This window comes from Solea senegalensis, linkage group LG14 (genome assembly GCF_019176455.1).
Source record: "Solea senegalensis isolate Sse05_10M linkage group LG14, IFAPA_SoseM_1, whole genome shotgun sequence".
NCBI classification, from domain to species: Eukaryota; Metazoa; Chordata; class Actinopteri; order Pleuronectiformes; family Soleidae; genus Solea; species Solea senegalensis.
The window spans coordinates 8531330-8548812 of record NC_058034.1 but is presented as its reverse complement, the minus strand read 5'-3'; the positions used below and the strand labels follow the sequence as shown (position 1 = coordinate 8548812).

The 17483-nt window shown below is 39.8% G+C and overlaps 2 protein-coding genes across 3 annotated transcripts; one reads left to right on the top strand and one right to left on the bottom strand.

Annotated features, from left to right (window-relative positions):
• The first annotated feature begins 377 nt into the window (after positions 1-377).
• tmprss9 (transmembrane serine protease 9) lies at positions 378-8967 on the top strand. 2 transcript variants are annotated; one of them, XM_044043164.1, is made up of 16 exons: positions 378-440; positions 1987-2202; positions 2372-2499; positions 2580-2647; positions 2748-2923; positions 3044-3088; positions 3358-3471; positions 3616-3781; positions 4319-4593; positions 4766-4908; positions 5632-5917; positions 6022-6138; positions 6220-6388; positions 6480-6745; positions 6904-7040; positions 8551-8967. In XM_044043164.1, the coding sequence occupies exons 2-16, from the start codon at positions 2085-2087 to the stop codon at positions 8710-8712; spliced, it is 2370 nt and encodes a 789-aa protein (XP_043899099.1). In that variant the 5' UTR covers positions 378-440; positions 1987-2084; the 3' UTR covers positions 8713-8967. The 2 variants fall into 2 exon arrangements, with proteins under 2 accessions (XP_043899099.1, XP_043899101.1); XM_044043166.1 differs by lacking the exon at positions 378-440 and having other exon boundaries at positions 1946-2202.
• A 311-nt stretch (positions 8968-9278) lies between these two features.
• timm13 (translocase of inner mitochondrial membrane 13 homolog (yeast)) lies at positions 9279-11605 on the bottom strand. The gene is made up of 3 exons (XM_044043167.1): positions 11368-11605; positions 10743-10811; positions 9279-10324 (listed from the first exon to the last, which is right to left on the bottom strand). Exons 1-3 carry the CDS (start codon positions 11485-11487, stop codon positions 10226-10228), a joined length of 288 nt encoding a protein of 95 aa, XP_043899102.1. The 5' UTR covers positions 11488-11605; the 3' UTR covers positions 9279-10225.
• Between the last annotated feature and the right edge of the window lie 5878 nt (positions 11606-17483).

Genomic DNA, 17483 nt, shown 5'->3' with positions numbered 1-17483 from the left:
AGCTCCACTGAAGAGCCTGGGGATTGATTTATACACACTCTTTCCAATATTCAATATTACTTTTCTCCTTTGTGCGTTGCGTGAATGAGTCTAATGCTTGCTTGTTTTTTTTAACCTGGCATCACCATGGAAATCCCTGAGATGACAGTAGAAATGCCTGTGCACATAAAGGTGTAGCCAAGGGGATCAGGGCGGATAGGTGGAGGGTCGGCCGGGGATTTCTGCATCCGAGAGCACTTTAGTAAAGTAAACTGAAAAGGTGAGATACTTGCGGGAAGCGCACGGCACGCCCCTCGGCAGGTGGAACAAATATAGCGGCTCTTTTCCTCTGCATCTACTCCTGACTTCTCCCATCCATGGATGTGCACTGGGCCAGTCTCACGCGGAGGACTGTGGTGTGTAGTGAATATCATTGCTGAGAGGAATGAGAAAAGACGGAGGTGAGTGAATTTGCCTCAGAACATAAAGCCTGTATTGTTCAATGTGCCACAGTGAGACGCGCCGGTATTTACCGTGTCCACTCAGCTACTCTCACCTCAGGCGTTGAATTGACTTATTCAAATATGTTAATGTTAGACCTTGTTTTTTTTTTTTGTGATCTTTCTCCACATCTGATTTGTAACATGGCCACCGTAGTCTCGTTTACGCTCACCTGAAGCAGCAACAGACATTACGGTTTCATGTTTGAACATTGAACGTTTTTGTGTTTTAGCTTTTTTAAAAATGTGGCTGTTGATACTCGCAACTTGATTTACCATAGATGTATATTTTATTATCCCTTGGAAATTCCAGTAGCTCACACATAAATACACAAAACAACACAACAACAATAATAATAAAAAAAAGTTAAAAAGGAAATAAGTGTACAGGCTAATCACATAAATGTCATTGTTTTTGGTAATATTATGTTTACGAGCACCACCAAAACCAGTAACCTGTTTTAGAATGTTTGTATAAAATGCAGTCATGTGTACTCATGTTTGGGATGGAGTATATATGGAGTATAGTATCTGTATTATTCAGAGGTGTGCCTGGGGCCCCAAACTGAGAGGGGTCCCTAAGAATGAATGATTACAGTATTCCAGTTACTCCACAGCAAATTATATGATGGGCTATATGACACCACCAGGGTCAGAAACCCACTAAAGAGGTCCTGGGCCTCTAAGCTTGCTGCTAAAAGCTTCAACACCAACATATGAACTAAGAAGTGCTTTGGGTGCCTGAAAACAAAGCTCACCTTACCCCCAAGAACAAGAAGGACTTTCAGTTTGGGTCTTTCTGCATGGAGCTTGCATGTTCTCCCTGCATGTTTCTCCTAGTTCTCTGGTTTTTTCTATAAATCCAAAAACAAAACATGCAGAGGTTAATTAATTAGACACTCTGAAATTGACTGTAGGTGAGAATGTGCGAGTGAATTGGCCCAGGAGTAACTACCCCCTTCTTATGTCAGATGGGATTAGCTCCAGTGGGCCTGTCACCCTCATGTGGAGGATAAAGCAATGAATGAATGAGTGGTTGGTGTTTGTTGAATTTAAAACTGTGCTGCCAATTTGAAGCAGCCGAAAATGGGTTTGTCAGTAATGTGGGATGTATAGTCAGTATGGTTAGGTGCAGCAATTGCAGGTCGCCTTTGCCTCGGACCACTAGAATCCTTTGAAAAGTCCCTGTTCATTAATCAGTATTTATTGATTTTAGTTATCCATGCTGCTTGAGGAAAGTTAACCAATTTGTTTTTAAGCTTTAGGTATGACATAATGTGTACAATACCATGTAGAATCCCAATTCAGTCCAAAAAATACTAACCGTAGAAATACTAACTATAGAAATGTGATGGAGGATTGCAAAATAACTTTCTTTCTTAATTGTAATGGTGATATCTTTACAAGATGATCTGGCAGAATGTTCCATATCCCTTAACCTCGCCTATTGCATGGTTGTATGATGTACCACCATCAGTGCCATTTTTTGTTACTGTGTCTTTTCCAGGCCTGGATTATTTTGTCAGTCGACTATGATGATGATGATGCTGATGATGCTGGAGTCAGTGGAATGTGAGCTGTGAGGTTGGAGGCTGTGAATCCAACATGGAGGGGAAGAAGGATGGAGGGCAGTGGGTTTCCTCCCCTGCCTGCTACAGGAGCAGCTTTGTAGCCCTGCTGCTCTTCTTCCTGGTTATTGGAGCCTTTGTTGGCCTGCTGATCGGTGGGTCCACAAACAGTACTGTCTGATACTTAATAGTCTTTAGCCTAAATGTAGTCTAATCGGTAAATCCCTGTTTTAAAACAGATCAAATATTATCCCCTAAGCCTTATGAAACTCCCACATTCTTTAATCACAGATGCCATAACCTTTTCTCCTCTGTTGTTGCCAGCATACCTGGTGCAGGAGGAGCATTATTTCATGGATACGGTGGAGCTGAAGGGTCTGAAGTATGATCCTGTTTTACAGGATGAAAACTCTGGTTTCTCCATAGTACTGTCTTCAGTTTTGAAGTCAAAGGTAAGTAACAGACTATCACCCTCACGAGAGGTCAATGTTTCCTCTGTTGTCCTAAAACTTTAATTGTCTCTGTTTTATAGATAGAGAATGTCTTCACTGCTTCATCAATATCACGTCACTATGTTGATTGTAATATTGTTTCCTATGGGTAAGTACAAGCAGGTAGATCATTCATTCCAAGGGCCAAAAAAAAAGAATCTAGATTTATTAGATTTAATAATTATTGTGTTATTGCTCTTCCTTCCCAGTAACATTAATGATGGGGTGATGGTGACGTTCAGACTGGTCTTTAGGGTCTCCAAGATCCAGCAGTATTCAGACACTTTCATTCAGGACTTGCTGAGAGCAGGGTTCAGCTCATTAATGCACGGGAAACCGCTAGAGGTGCCAGAATTTGGACAGATCAATGCTATCATCTTACTCGGTAGGTATAGTAAAGACTACAGTCTGACTGACTGAGGTTCTAAAAGTGGATGTGTGCAGAGGGAGTGACAAACACTCCGCAGTCTCATCAGGATCTAATGTGTTGCACTTCTTTCCTTAGGCACCAGTGGGAAATCATTTTATGTCATTGGAGATGAGATGACAGGTGAGTCATGGGGAAAATGAACTTTTCTGACCTTTTGTGAACCCACATCACATTGAGTCAATGTTTTCTGGATAACCGTGACCTGAATGAATGAGAAGTAACGCAGAGACCGTTTGTGAAAATCAATATTACACATTATCTTATACAGATCTGGGGTTTCCTCTGCACAGATTGTACTGTTTTATTTTCAAATATCTTTAGTGTTTTATTCTTTATTTTGATTCTTCCTCCCCAATTGTCTACTCATTAATTTGTATGTTTGTCTACAGTCAGGTGTCCTGACAACACTTTCACCTGTGACAATGGAGAATGTGTCACCAAATTAAATCCAAAGTGTGACTCCATCCCTGACTGTGCAGATGGATCTGACGAGGCTCGTTGTGGTGAGGGAAACTATACATTTTACCTCCGTCTATTCAAGACCCATAATTCTCTTTTTCTTTAGTTATTTCTGGTTAAAAAAAATAAAATAAATCACAGTTCCCGCAATACAATCCTAACCCTAACGATTGCACTTCTCTCCTCAGCCTGTGGGACCCGTCCTGTTATGGGGAATCGTGTGGTTGGTGGGGAGGATGCTCAGCAAGGTGAGCTGCCATGGCAGGTCAGTCTGCGCTTCCATGGACGCCACACCTGTGGAGCCTCCATCATCAGTGAACGCTGGCTGGTCAGTGCAGCGCACTGCTTTGAAAGGTAGGTATCGGGCATCATATTTCCAAGACAGTGAGGAGTTTTGAAGTTTAAATTAAGTCACAGTTATACTGTATATATTCATTTCAATACATTAATAGGCTCTTTTTCTATACATACAATAAAAATTAAAAAGAAAAAAACAAAAACATTATTTACAGTGTATATATACAATAAACTGTATTTACAGTTTATTAAGTCAATATATATATATATACACACACATATATATATATATACATATATATATATATATATATATATATATATATATATATATATATATATATATCTACAGTATACATACATACATACATGTGTGCCCCTGGATGCAAGATGGCCTTCCCCACATCTTTATAACAACAAAAAAACAATAAAAATGAGGTCAAATGAACTTAGTAATAATGAACTCCAGTCATGGCAGATTCAAGCCCATAAGCTAATCTGTGAGACAGCGGTGTTACCCACTGCCACACCATCCTGCCCAAGTGACACAAAGGTATATTTTAACCTTTTTTACGTCTTCTTTTCTGTGTTTAGGGACAGCGACCCAAGAGAGTGGACGGCCCTGGTCGGAGCCAGTCTGGTGAGTGGTGAGGAGTCGGAGTCCAAGACGATTAACATCAAATCAGTGGTTGTGTCTCCAGACTACAACCCTATGACCACTGACAATGATATAACTGTGCTGGAGCTTGAGACCCCGCTCACCTTCAGTTCTTACGTCCAGCCAGTCTGCTTGCCCTCCCCATCTCATGTCTTTTCTCCAGGCCAGAACTGTATGGTGTCGGGTTGGGGAGCATTGCACCAGTTTAACCGTGAGTGTGCACACAGAGGTGCAAAGAACAACTTATCGTAACATTTCTTTGCTCTATCAATACCATGATGAGGCATGACAAACGTCAGAAATCATACATACATTATTATTATTGTTCTTGTTATATGATTAGCATGTAAGGAGTAATTCACTTGCTGTATGCGCTTGTGTAGCTGCGGTGCCTCCTACACTTCAGAGGGCAGTGGTGAAAATCATCGACTCAAAGGTGTGCAATAAGTCGTCTGTGTACAGAGGTGCTGTTACTCGCAATATGATGTGTGCCGGGTTCCTGCAGGGCAAGGTGGACTCATGTCAGGTCAGTGCTATTTCTGTGCCTGTATGATAACTCTTCATATATTACTACAATAGCAGTAGCTATCAATTTCCATTTTCTTCCACTTTCTTGTCTTGGGGCAGAGTTTGGGCTTTCATTTTCTTTCTTATTTGGAACTATGAGTAGGATCAAAACTGGCCCCACCATAAAGATAGTGGCGCATATGTTGTTTTTGTTATTTGTAGAATAACATGGTGATGTGTGCTGGTACTGTGACAAAGACAAACGACAATGCACAAAAACTCAAATATTTGCAGCTGGACTAGCTTTAGCTTTGATGACGGCATGTTTTCGCCATGGCATCACTTCTATAAGTTAACTTTTGTTTCAATTTGCTCTTGCATTAATTCTTTGCTAGTATATTGTGTTCATGATACGGCTGGACCATTGTGTGAAGTTCTCTTCAGAAAATCTCAGAGTTATTGATCATCTCAAATAAAAATCTCACATTCTCATTCTTTCATGTTTTGAGCCCAGTGAATCCTGGTTTTGTCATCTTGGATCATCTTTTGTCACCTGGTCATTCACTATACTAAGGTGGTCAGCTGACTTTATGATTTATTTTGGGCACACAGACCCCTAGACCTTACTGAAGCAACCCCAGATCATTACACAGCCCATAGGCTTGTACAATAAAAAAATTGTGTCTGCATATATGGAGGCTTGTTTTAATTTTAATCAACTCTTTTTGCATTTTCCCTGCAGGGTGACTCTGGTGGACCTCTGGTATGTGTGGGAGCCTCAGGAAAGTTCTTCCTGGCGGGGGTGGTGAGCTGGGGTGTGGGCTGTGCGCAGATCAACAAGCCTGGGGTTTATACCCGGGTCACCAGGCTCCACAACTGGATTCTAAGCCACACAGATCCCAGCTTGGTCCCTTATTATCTCCAGCATGTCCCCACGGTGCCAGTAACTGAGGAAGAAGTGAGCTTTAATAAGCCGCATGTACCTATGACGATAGCCTTGGACGCATTTTCTGCACAAACACCACCTGGTAATATCATAGCTTTAAAAATTTGAAAAATAGATATAATATCTCAAATATAACAAATCATGAATTTGGTTTTATTTTAATATCCAAACTCTAATGTCTCCCAGTCATTCAGAACTGCACTGGAAACTTCCAGTGTAGCACCACATCATGCATTGGCAAGGTAAACCCAGAGTGTGATGGAGTACCAGACTGCCTCAACCAGGAAGATGAAAGAAATTGTGGTATGTTTAAATCAAATTTATAAAGAAGACTACAATTGTAATTAAAAACGAAGCACCTCTGATGTGTGTGTTTTTTTTCAGATTGTGGATTGCGTCCTGCGTTGGGCTCGCATCGGATTGTTGGTGGAGTAACAGCTCGAAGAGGAGAGTGGCCTTGGATTGGTAGTCTACAGTATCAGAGACTTCATCGCTGTGGCGCCACTCTCATTCATGGCAAATGGTTAATGACTGCAGCGCACTGCTTCAAAAGGTACTGTGTCATTATTCTAGATCTGAAAACTCATCGTCCTTCATTATTGTGTTGAAACTACATGCTCTTTTATTTACATCTACACCAACAGTGATCTTAGCCCCACAAATTGGGCTGTGAGCCTGGGGTCAGTGCTGCGCTCAGGGGTCGGAGCTCTGGTCATTCCCATTCAGAGGGTCATCATTCACCCGGCTTTCAATAGCACCAACATGGACTATGATGTGGCTCTGCTGGAGCTGACAGCGGCTGCACCCGTGTCCTACACCATCCAGTCAGTCTGTCTCCCCTCACCTGTGCACCACTTCCTGAACAATGCAGAGTGCTACATCACAGGCTGGGGATCCATGAGGGAAGGAGGTGAGTGAAGACAACAATGGCATCATCTAGAAAGCATTGTACAAAGAGCTTTGTGCCATAAAGAACTTGGAAACCATTGTTTACGTGGACAGTATCTCAGTTAAGTGAAGTGAACATTCTAGTACCAAAATTATTATTATTATTGTTCTATTCACCAGGTTCCTTGACCAACCTACTGCAGAAAGCTGCCGTGAACATCATTGACCAGGCAGGCTGCCAGCAGTCGTATGGAAATGTGCTGACTCCCAACATGATGTGTGCTGGGTACATGGAGGGAGGCAGGGACACCTGTTTGGTAAGAAAAAAAAAATTCACAGTATGGAAATGGTCCAGACATCTGGCTGATTGTTTGTCAAGATTATAATAGTACTTTGGAAGGGACATGGAAATCTTTTACAGCAGATGATTTCTCTAAAAAATGAATGTAAAAGCATGTCATGGTTACAAATATAACAGTGGAAACATGATGAAGAAAATCAAGTGTTGCTTGTTTTGAAATATTGAAGCACTCGTATGAGAGATGCTTATCTGATTGGAAAGAGTAGACTTTTATTTCCTAAAAATACAGCACACCCCGTCTCACCTGCTCCTTCTCTGTAATCTTAAGTAAGGAAAACCACATGCATTCCTGTCTCGGTCAGAGCACCTGGCATCTTCGCAGTGATCCAAATGTCATTCTCTTAGTTTTCTCTTTTTAGTCTTTCTGACTCTCATTTTCACATGCCTCCTTAAAATGCATGTAAAGCACATGCAGAGGTTCTCCACTTCACATATTATATACTGTATGTTAGAAAATAGTGACTGAGAACATGTGAAACATGTGAAAAACCTGACAAAGAAAACAAAACATGTGAGGAGTATGAGGTTCAGTGCATGAGGACAGAGCTCCTCCAGTGGAAGAGCACTCACATACAAATTGTAGTGGGGAACAAACAAACAAACAAACATGAACATCACCTGGAAGTTTGATACCAGAGCAACGGTAGCTCAGCGGTGGAAGGTTGTGAGTTTGATTCCCAGCTGCACATAGTGTAGACACACTCTATGAATGGCAAAAACTCAGTTTGAGTGATCATTACAATCAGAAAATGGCTATATCAATACCAGTCTTGTATAAAGTACCTAAGGATACTTGAGTAAAAGTACCAGAAAATTACTTTGGTAGAAGTTGAAGTCACTTTTTAAAATATCACTTTCTTATTAATTATTAAAGTCTTAACGTATATGACATTTACTGTCCTTAAGTTTCAAAAGTAATTTTCGTATATAAAATGTATTTTTAGTACATCTAGTTTTAGAAGTAAAAGTATTAAAAAAGTGAGGAGTTAAGAATGATCATGGTGGCTCAGTGGTAGGGCAAGTTGTCTTTCAATTGGAAGGTTGTGGGTTCAGTGTGTGAATGGCAAAACTATAGTGTAAAAGCAGCTCATCAAGACTAGAAAAGCTCTATGTACTGTAAATACAGACCATTACCAACTCTTCTTCTTGTGATTTTATTTGGTAGTAACAAATATTGTTAGAGGAAATGTAGTAGAGTAAAATGCTAGAATATAAATAAAGTACAGATATGTATTTACAGTAACACAGTATTCGTGCTTTGTTACAACACTGATAAATACAGACCATTTACATTAATATGATGATTTAAATAATACATATTCAGTTGAATCAAAAATGTAAAGCAAATCCCGATTTGTGTTAAACAAGGATTTCAAGACACTTTTTTGTGAAAGAGTCGTAACAACTTTGTCCATGTCTGTAACTGCACTGTTGCTCTTTCTCCCTCCTGTCTTTCCTTCACCCAGGGAGACTCTGGTGGACCGCTGACTTGTCGCCAGCACTCTGGCCAGTGGTTTATTGCTGGAGTGACCAGCTGGGGACATGGATGTGGGCGAATAGGTTTTCCAGGGGTTTACACTCGAGTGACAGCTGTCCGGAAATGGATATCCACTTACGTGCCTTTCTGAAAGTTTTAAAAATGCAGCCGTACCAGCAAGGAAATGGCAATCCATGTGGACACAGTGGACTTTCTCAATACATCCTCTCCCGAGCATTGTACTGTACATGGACTTAAGTCATGCTAAAAGCCACCCAGATATTCTGATACCAAAGCATTGAATTGTCTGATCTATTCGTGTTAAGGTTAGGGTTTGTATCCTGTACTGTCATCTGAAATTCTTTTTCAACATGTACTAAGGGAACACGGAGAATCCAGATGGAAAAAAAAGCACGACTGAAAATATTTATTTCAGTTATTTATTTTCCTGATTCTTTTTTTTTCATTGTGTGTGGGGCTCAGAATATACATGGTTCATTTATGGGTAAATTTCCTTGTCTTTTTGTATCTGTTCCTGGAAAAATGGGAAAAGTTCCAATGTTATAAATTGCTATTTGTGGGTGGGATTTTCTGGGGAAAATAATCCTGTGTGAGATGGTGGTAGTGGAATTAGCTTTGAATTCTTTTTTAAACTTGAATTGGGTAAAGGATGACATTTCATTCATCGATAGACACTTATTACATAGAAACAAGACGACCTGTTTGATGAGCTTTATTCTCCTGATAATCGTTATATTTCAAATATTGCTCACATGCTTGTCTGGGTCTTACTTCCAGACACAAACTCAGCAAGATAGAGAGGGGAAAAAAAGATTCTGGTTTCCAGACAGCCCATGAACTGCACACAAAAAACTAGGAATGGTTCAGTACCCCATCTACAGCAAGGCAGACCCTGCTCAAACAAGCCCACTACTGTGGAGGGCAGCATATAGAGTGACAACTAGAAAACAGGTCAGACAAAACTGTTTTGTTCTCCAGGCGTACTGTGATAGCAGACTGTTAAGAAGCTTGTGAATGTCAGGTTCATGGTTGTGAAAACACCAATGTGTTCCTCAGTTCTCCCTGCTGATTTTAAATAGGTCTTTCACAGTAGCAGCATGTGTAGAAAAAAGCCAGTTGTGTTGTTGCTTATTCTCACTGAGTGTTTTTCAGAGCAGAATGTCATTAGGAATAGAAAATAAATGGTGGCACACTGCTGATTGTGTTTTAAGGTGAAACTGTTGCGACCAAAAAATTCAAATCAACCTTTATGGCAGGAATATATGAAACTGAATGACATGTTTATGTTGAAGTCTGACTGTCCTGAACATATTATGTTATAAATATACCCAAAAACAAATGCCATGGTGCTGCAGTTCGCTTTCACAGCATGGACATATCACAACGCTGTAAAAAAACAACAACAGTGGTTTCTTTTACATATGAACCAGGAAATTAAATGCTCGTTTATAACATAAAAACATAATTAGTCAAACTTGGATTGTGAGCTGTTCCTCAGAGCAGAATGAAAATGTTCACAAAGACAGTGTTATGGCTAGAGTCCACAGGCTCTCCCCGCCTGTCTGAGGTATGATGCTCATGACCTCTGATGGTGGAAGGTGCTCCTTCTGTGTCAGCAGCGGTCTCAAGAAGGGCATGGATGTTCACATGTGGGCCCTTTCCTTCTGTAATCTGGAGTTGTATGTTCGAGACACGGTGTTCCAGGCGTCCATATACCGGTCCATACACATGGCAATACATTTCTGTGAGGCCAAGAGCAACAAGGTTACAAAAGGATCAAACCATTTCATCTACAAAATGTCAAAAAAAGTGAAGAAAATGTTAATTACGACTACAAATAACTTGTTCAAAGCCCTGCAATATTCAATATACTATAACAGAAAGCTACATTTAAATGAGTGTTAGATGTTGGAAATGGATTTCTATGACTGGCAAAATATATATTTTTTCCTGTTTTGTTGGGAGTATGATGCTCACAATGATACCTTTGATGTTTGAATAAAATGACCCCGTTTGACATTTCAAGCATTTTCCTTAATTCAGTTTCTACAAAATTGCCCATTCTCAATGTACAGAACATGAATGAACAACATAACTTGTTTAAAGCCCAATGTAAATGTAATTTACTAGCACAGAAGGTGACAGAAGGTGCACACCCACCTGCTCAGAGTTGTCCAGTGTACTTCCAGGTTTACCTATACACTTCTTGAAGCATTTATCTGTCATTCTCTGGAACATAAAGGGAGATATTGTTAATCACCACAGTTGACAGACAGCTGAGACTTAAGAAGTATTGAAATTACTCTAAGTACAACATAGATCTGGTAGTCAAGTCATGGTTTTCAGTAACAACTCATTGATTATCAATTGCTCACTAAACTGCATGCAAGGCTACAATGTTAGATGAATGGTTTAAGTGTACATAATAGCAATTTCTCCGATTTCAGCTTCGTCAATGTGGATTTCTTTGACAGCCTATGACAAATAAACTAAACTAAATCTATGAGAGGAAAATAAGAACGAAACAATGAGCGATATTTTTCACCGATATTATTAAACTGACAAACTAATTCATTAATCGAAAAAACATGATTGAGAAATGAATCGATTTTGAACGTAACAGTCTTTGTGTCAACAGCATTTGAACATGTTTCAATAAGTAATGTGTCATTGATGCGATTTCAATTTTCTATGTAAGCATTGCAACAGGAAACTTCATCAGTTCATTATCATACTAGATTAGTTTCCATAGGCTAGTCATGTTAGCTTAGCACTTCTGACTTACCTGCAGCAGCTCCTGAGCGTTAGCAACCGCGATCTGCACCTTCACCTGCTCCATGATGGTGCCGGGGTCCATTTTACCGCCGGATGCTCCCGCTGAGAAGTCTGAACCGAACCCGTCCATCTCCAACGATGTCGATACTGAGAATGAGAACTTTAAGGGACTGACAGAAAACACGTGTGGAGTGTTGCAGCTAAGCTAACGTTAATGCAGTTTTCAATGCCCTTGACGGCGGCGGAAAACTCTATACGTCATTTCCGTGTACGGCTTTCAGTCTTAGGGGAAATGTAGTTTTCCGAGTGTAGACTTGGATACGCTAATGCAGTTATTTATTTAAGTAGTGAGCAGAATAAATATTAAATACAGCAATTGCATACATTCAAAGTTGTTGTTTTGCTTAGTAAGGACTATACGTGAAAAGTACAACTACAAGCTACAAGCTTTCTCTGTTACATGGGCACCTGTAATAACTACAGCTACAGAGATTGATTAATGACACAAACTCTCCATAACCTCAACAGGGAAGAATTGTCTTCCACTGAGTATTTGTTGTGGTAATAATGTGTTAAAACATGGATGATTGTATATGTGCTTTAATTATTTATATCGGATGCCTGCTGTGTGTGTAATATGATTTGGATTTGAAGATCAAGGTGGAGTGAAAACATTTGCTTTGTGATTGTTGTGTATTTGTTCTCTGTATGATTGCATATGGAAAAAGCAGCAACAGGACATAATAATTATATTAGATTTAACAATAAAATTAAGCAAAACAGAAATGAACAGCATCATTAAACAAAAACTAAAGGAGAGATGGCAAAAACAATGGGAGGAGTAGAGGAAAGGAGGAGGATTTTACAGTATCCAAAGAAAAGTGGGAGCGGCTAGGCACACAGAAAGAAGCAGGAAAGAGGAAAATATAATATCAAGGATCAGATTTGGCCATACAGGACTGAACAACACATAATTTCTCATCAATAAACACAATATAGACAGATGTGATCACTGTGGGCAGGAGGAATCCATTCATCATGTTAGAACACAATGTCAGAAATACCAAAGGGAGAGACAAGTAATGATTAATTAGTTGAGAGACATTGATGAATAATTGGAGTTAATAGATGTATTGTGGAAGAACCGGAGTGAGTGTTACAAGATATTACTTCAGTTTCTTAAAACCACAATGTTCATTGATGTGTGTGTGTATGAATAGGTGTATATGTATGCATATATAGGTTGTTGTTTTTTTGTGTTTTGTAGTATATATATACGTAATAGTTCAGTGAGATCAACAGCCCACACTCCATACCAGATGGTGGCGGTAAATCGTTGTTTGACACAACACACCTGCTCGTCTTCACGCAGGTGTTTTCCAATCAGCTGATGACCGCTGATTGCTTCCTCCTCCTCTTCCTATTTAATGTCCCTCCAGCCAACAGGTCTGTGATGTTACTGAGAAGAGAAGCTGCACGAGCCATGGAACGAAAAAAAAGAGGCGAAAAAAGTGTTGCTGCTTAACTACTGAAACTATTCAGGAGGAAACTTAATGCATAATGCATTAAGTTCATTACGGCGATAATGCGCCAACCGCCCTAAAACCTCAAAAAAGAAAGAAGAGAAAGAAAGTAAACTACCGCGGCGTGACGTCAGACGCCGAAAATGTGGTCGCGTGCATTAGCTCCTTTATAAAAACGCAGCAAGGCGCTCCGGGATGGCGTGTTCGACCTGGTCCAGATTGGTGGCCCGCCCAGAATGGTGAGTAACTTTTGTCAATTTATCTTAGTGGTAGTGGTGGGCAAGTGAAGCCTTATGAAGCGCGGGAGGCTTTGCTAACAAAGATTCAAAGCTTCAACGCTTCAGTGACGCTGACATCTGGTGGACAACTGAAGCCATAACAACCACCCAAGAGCACGACTGAAGCACTGACGCTGTTTCAATCCCATGTCAGCAATAAAAGTTTAGAAAAGACTCCGTGGTCATTCAAGTGTTTTGTTCATTCATACTTGCCCATACTGTAAAACATCCCAGATTAAGCCACAGAATAATATAAATGTTGGTTAAGGGTTTAATTAAATTAGTACAGTTTAATTAAACTGCTAAATGTCCATAACAGGGTAAGAGAACCTTCCTACTTTGCAAATGATCATGATATTTGTACTCTGTGTTAAGTGTTTTACTCCAGTGTCAAGGTAATAGTTTGTCATTGGAGCACTTGTATGGTTGAGGAGTAATGTTAATTCACAGAAGTAGTAGACCGGTTATTTGTATTCATAGGTTTTTATTTATTCAGAATAGTATTTTTCCACTGTGGCAGGCTACAATTAATTGTACATTTGAGACCGATTTAAAAATGAAAAATCTAATTCAATAATGGAAACGGCTATGAACTGCATTATACCTGATTTGGTGGTAAAGGATAAATAATGATCCCAAACTTTTGAATGCCACATATTGCTGTACTCGCCATAACAATCACTCTCTAAATCTCCAGATCTCCTCTCACTCTCCAAATCTCCTCACAACCCCATTTTGAGCAGTAATGATGCATGTTTATAGCTTGTATGGCACCAAACCACTCAAATCTGTCAAACCTTACACTTCAAGCTGTGCCTTATTGTCAGCCAGTTATCTGAATTGGCAGCCGTTTTGTCTGGTTACAGCAGTTAAATCATTGGTTTAAATGGGGCTGCATTTACATTAAACTGGTTTGGTCCATAAAATGTTAAATGTGGTTCACTGTTTCTTAATTCAGTTATATTCTTAAATTATTCGGTTTCAATGGTTGCTTATATAGAGCTAGGAAATATTCACATTTAACAAAATAAAAAAATCTGAAACTCAAACACTTAAACCAGTCCATTATCAAAATGGCTGCTGTGCTATGTTAACTCACTGTTCCACTCATGGTCATTACTATTGGGTTTTTCCACTGGAAAGACTTAAAAACAGATAGAGGGTTATACATGTCTTTTATAATTCTAAACTTTAGTGTAGTCATTAAAATACAACCTTTGTTTTTTTTTTTAAAAGAACAACCTGCTTCCTGCTCACGGAGACCTGGTCGGACCCGCCATATACAAAAGCCTGAGGCTGTCAAAAAAAGGTGAGTGACACCTTTAGAGATAATTTACTACATTGTTGAAAATGTTATGGCTAATTTTCATGTATTTCAATGTATTTAACTGATGACAATATACCATATTAATTTGATCACACATGCATAATATAGGTTTATTGTGTATTTAAAGGGTGTGGCTGTATGAGGTACTGACATTTCTATACTTGAACTTAAAAGGCATTCCTTAAATCTTAATCAACTTTATTCTACATCACTTGTGATTATGTTAATTTATTTGTTTCACTGTTAGAATAGAATTTGTGCTGGCAGCAATGTTTTCACTGAAAGTGAGTCTTTATATCTCAGGCTGGGTGAACCTTGTCTGTACCTCATACAAACTCTAGAAAACCTTACCTAGTTATTTTACACCTGTAACGGTATGAACTTGAACATTGTCAAGGCTGGAGACTGGACTCACTCTTTTTTTGTTTGTTTTTCCCCCCAGATTGATCTTCATGAAGATCGTCAAGTAGTAGGTGTCATGCTTTAATTCTGGGTGGCCGCCGTGTCCCCACTCTTTCTTGGCCGCTGTGCCTACATCTCTCTGCATTGTCCAACATGGCCACGTTCTTTCTATTCTCCTGCTTTCCATCAAATAGCTGAGGGTTGTACATGGAGCATTTGCCACAGGTTGGTTTTGTATGTTCCTGTCCACTTTATTGGGTGTGCCTTGTACACTCTGTCACAAGACTTAGACTTCTTGACTGATGTGCCTCTTTTTTCTCTTTTCCATCGTGGCCATTAATCTACCGTTAGCCCTAGAACGTTAAAATAGATCCTTGTGATCTATAGTACCTGGCTTTGGATGGCAGCCCTGCCATTGCCTTTGTATTGCCATACGTGCCTTAATGCAAGTAGGCCATGATCGCTAACTGTGCCCGCGCCTTCGTTGCCTACTTGTGTCATTGTATGTCTGGCTTTGCGCGTATAGTCATTTTACATAGGCAAACATGGGTGCCTTCCGCGTCCATGGACAGTAAGTGAACTAACCTGTACTTTTCTTCTAGCATCAGTCAAGAGGAGCACCGACATCACTGCATGTCCATCTTAATTAGATTGCGTTTTAGTTAAATTTCAAATGTTAAGTGCAGTTTTTCTTTCTTGCTTGGCCGCCGTGCCATTACTATACCTGCTCTGAATCTTGATTCTTCATGGCCACTGTGTCATGACTGTACTTGGTCTTGGTGTTCATGCCAGTCTATAATTTCTAATCTGTTTTTCCTACTAAGTTTTCCTGGTTGGTGAGTGTGTGATGACTGACTTGGACTGACGTTAATCTGACCTTTGGACCAAGACTAACACTCCAATTGACTTTACTACACCAGAAAGGTGAACACAATTTTTGCTGCAAGACTGTCAAGATGCACACCAATTACACAACAAGCAAATTCGGATACATTCAAAAACAGGTAAAATTTTTACCTTTCAGGTAAGTATTGAAGGCCTTTGCCACATGATCTTTGTGGGTGAATTGTCTCCACTCCATTTATAAAGTTAATTTGCATCTTAACATTTACAATGCCTGACACAATGGCATTACAATAATCAAATTTTTTTTATTTTGCATTTCTGAGTGCAAAGGCCTTCATTCACACACTGAAACATGCCAAGAATGCCGTGATTCCTCCAACTTGTCTCCATATTGAATTTTTTCTCCCTGCAGCCTTCCACCACCCACTGCTGCTGTTGCATCTGCTAAAGGTAGCTGTATCCTCATTCACTGCGTCTTCATGTGTTGGGTAAGAAGTGTCATTAGACTACTAACAATGTACACTTTTAAGTCACTTGTAGATGGTGATGGTGAACAGACACTTTTAAACTTCTTTTTTTTTGTTTTAAAGGAACAACCTGCTTCCTGCTCACGGAGACCTGGTCAGACCCGCCATATACAAAAGCCAGAGGCTGTCAAAAAAAAAAGGTGAGTGACACCTTTTAGAGATAATTTACTACATCGTTGAAAATGTTATGGCTAATTTTCATGTATTTCAATGTATTTAACTGATGGCAATATACCATATTAATTTAATCACACATGTATAATATAGGTTTATTGTGTATTTAAATGGTGTGGCTGTATGAGTTACTGACATTTCTATACTTGAACTTAAAAGGCATTCCTTAAATCTTAATCAACTTTATTCTACATCACTTGTGATTATGTTAATTTATTTGTTTCACTGTTAGAATAGAATTTGTGCTGGCAGCAATGTTTTCACTGAAAGTGAGTCTTTATGTCTCAGGCTGGGTGAACCTTGTCTGTACCACATACAAACACATTCTAGAAAGCCTTACCTAGTTATTTTACACCTGTAACGGTATGAACTTGAACATTGTCAAGGCTGGAGACTGGACTCAAACATTTTTTTGTTTGTTTTTTTTCTCCCCAGATTGATCTTCATGAAGATCGTCAAGTAGTAGGTGTCATGCTTTAACTCTGGGTGGCCGCCGTGTCCCCACTCTTTCTTGGCCACTGTGCCTACATCTCTCTGCATTGTCCAACATGGCCACGTTCTTTCTATTCTCCTGCTTTCCATCAAATAGCTGAGGGTTGTACATGGAGCATTTGCCACAGGTTGGTTTTGTATGTTCCTGTCCACTTTATTGGGTGTGCCTTGTACACTTGGTCACAAGGCTTAAACTTCTTGACTGATGTGCCTCTTTTTTCTCTTTTCCATCGTGGCCATTAATCTACCGTTAGCCCTAGAACGCTAAAATAGATCCTTGTGATCTACAGTACCTGGCTTTGGATGGTAGCCCTGCCATTGCCTTTGTATTGCCATACGTGCCTTAATGCAAGTAGGCCATGATCGCTAACTGTGCCCGTGCCTTTGTGGCCTACTTGTGTCATTGTACGTCTGGCTTTGCGCGTATAGTCATTTTACATAGGCAAACATGGGTGCCTTCCGTGTCCATGCACAGTAAGTGAACTAACCTGTACTTTTCTTCTAGCATCAGTCAAGAGGAGCACCGACATCACTGCATGTCCATCTTAATTAGATTG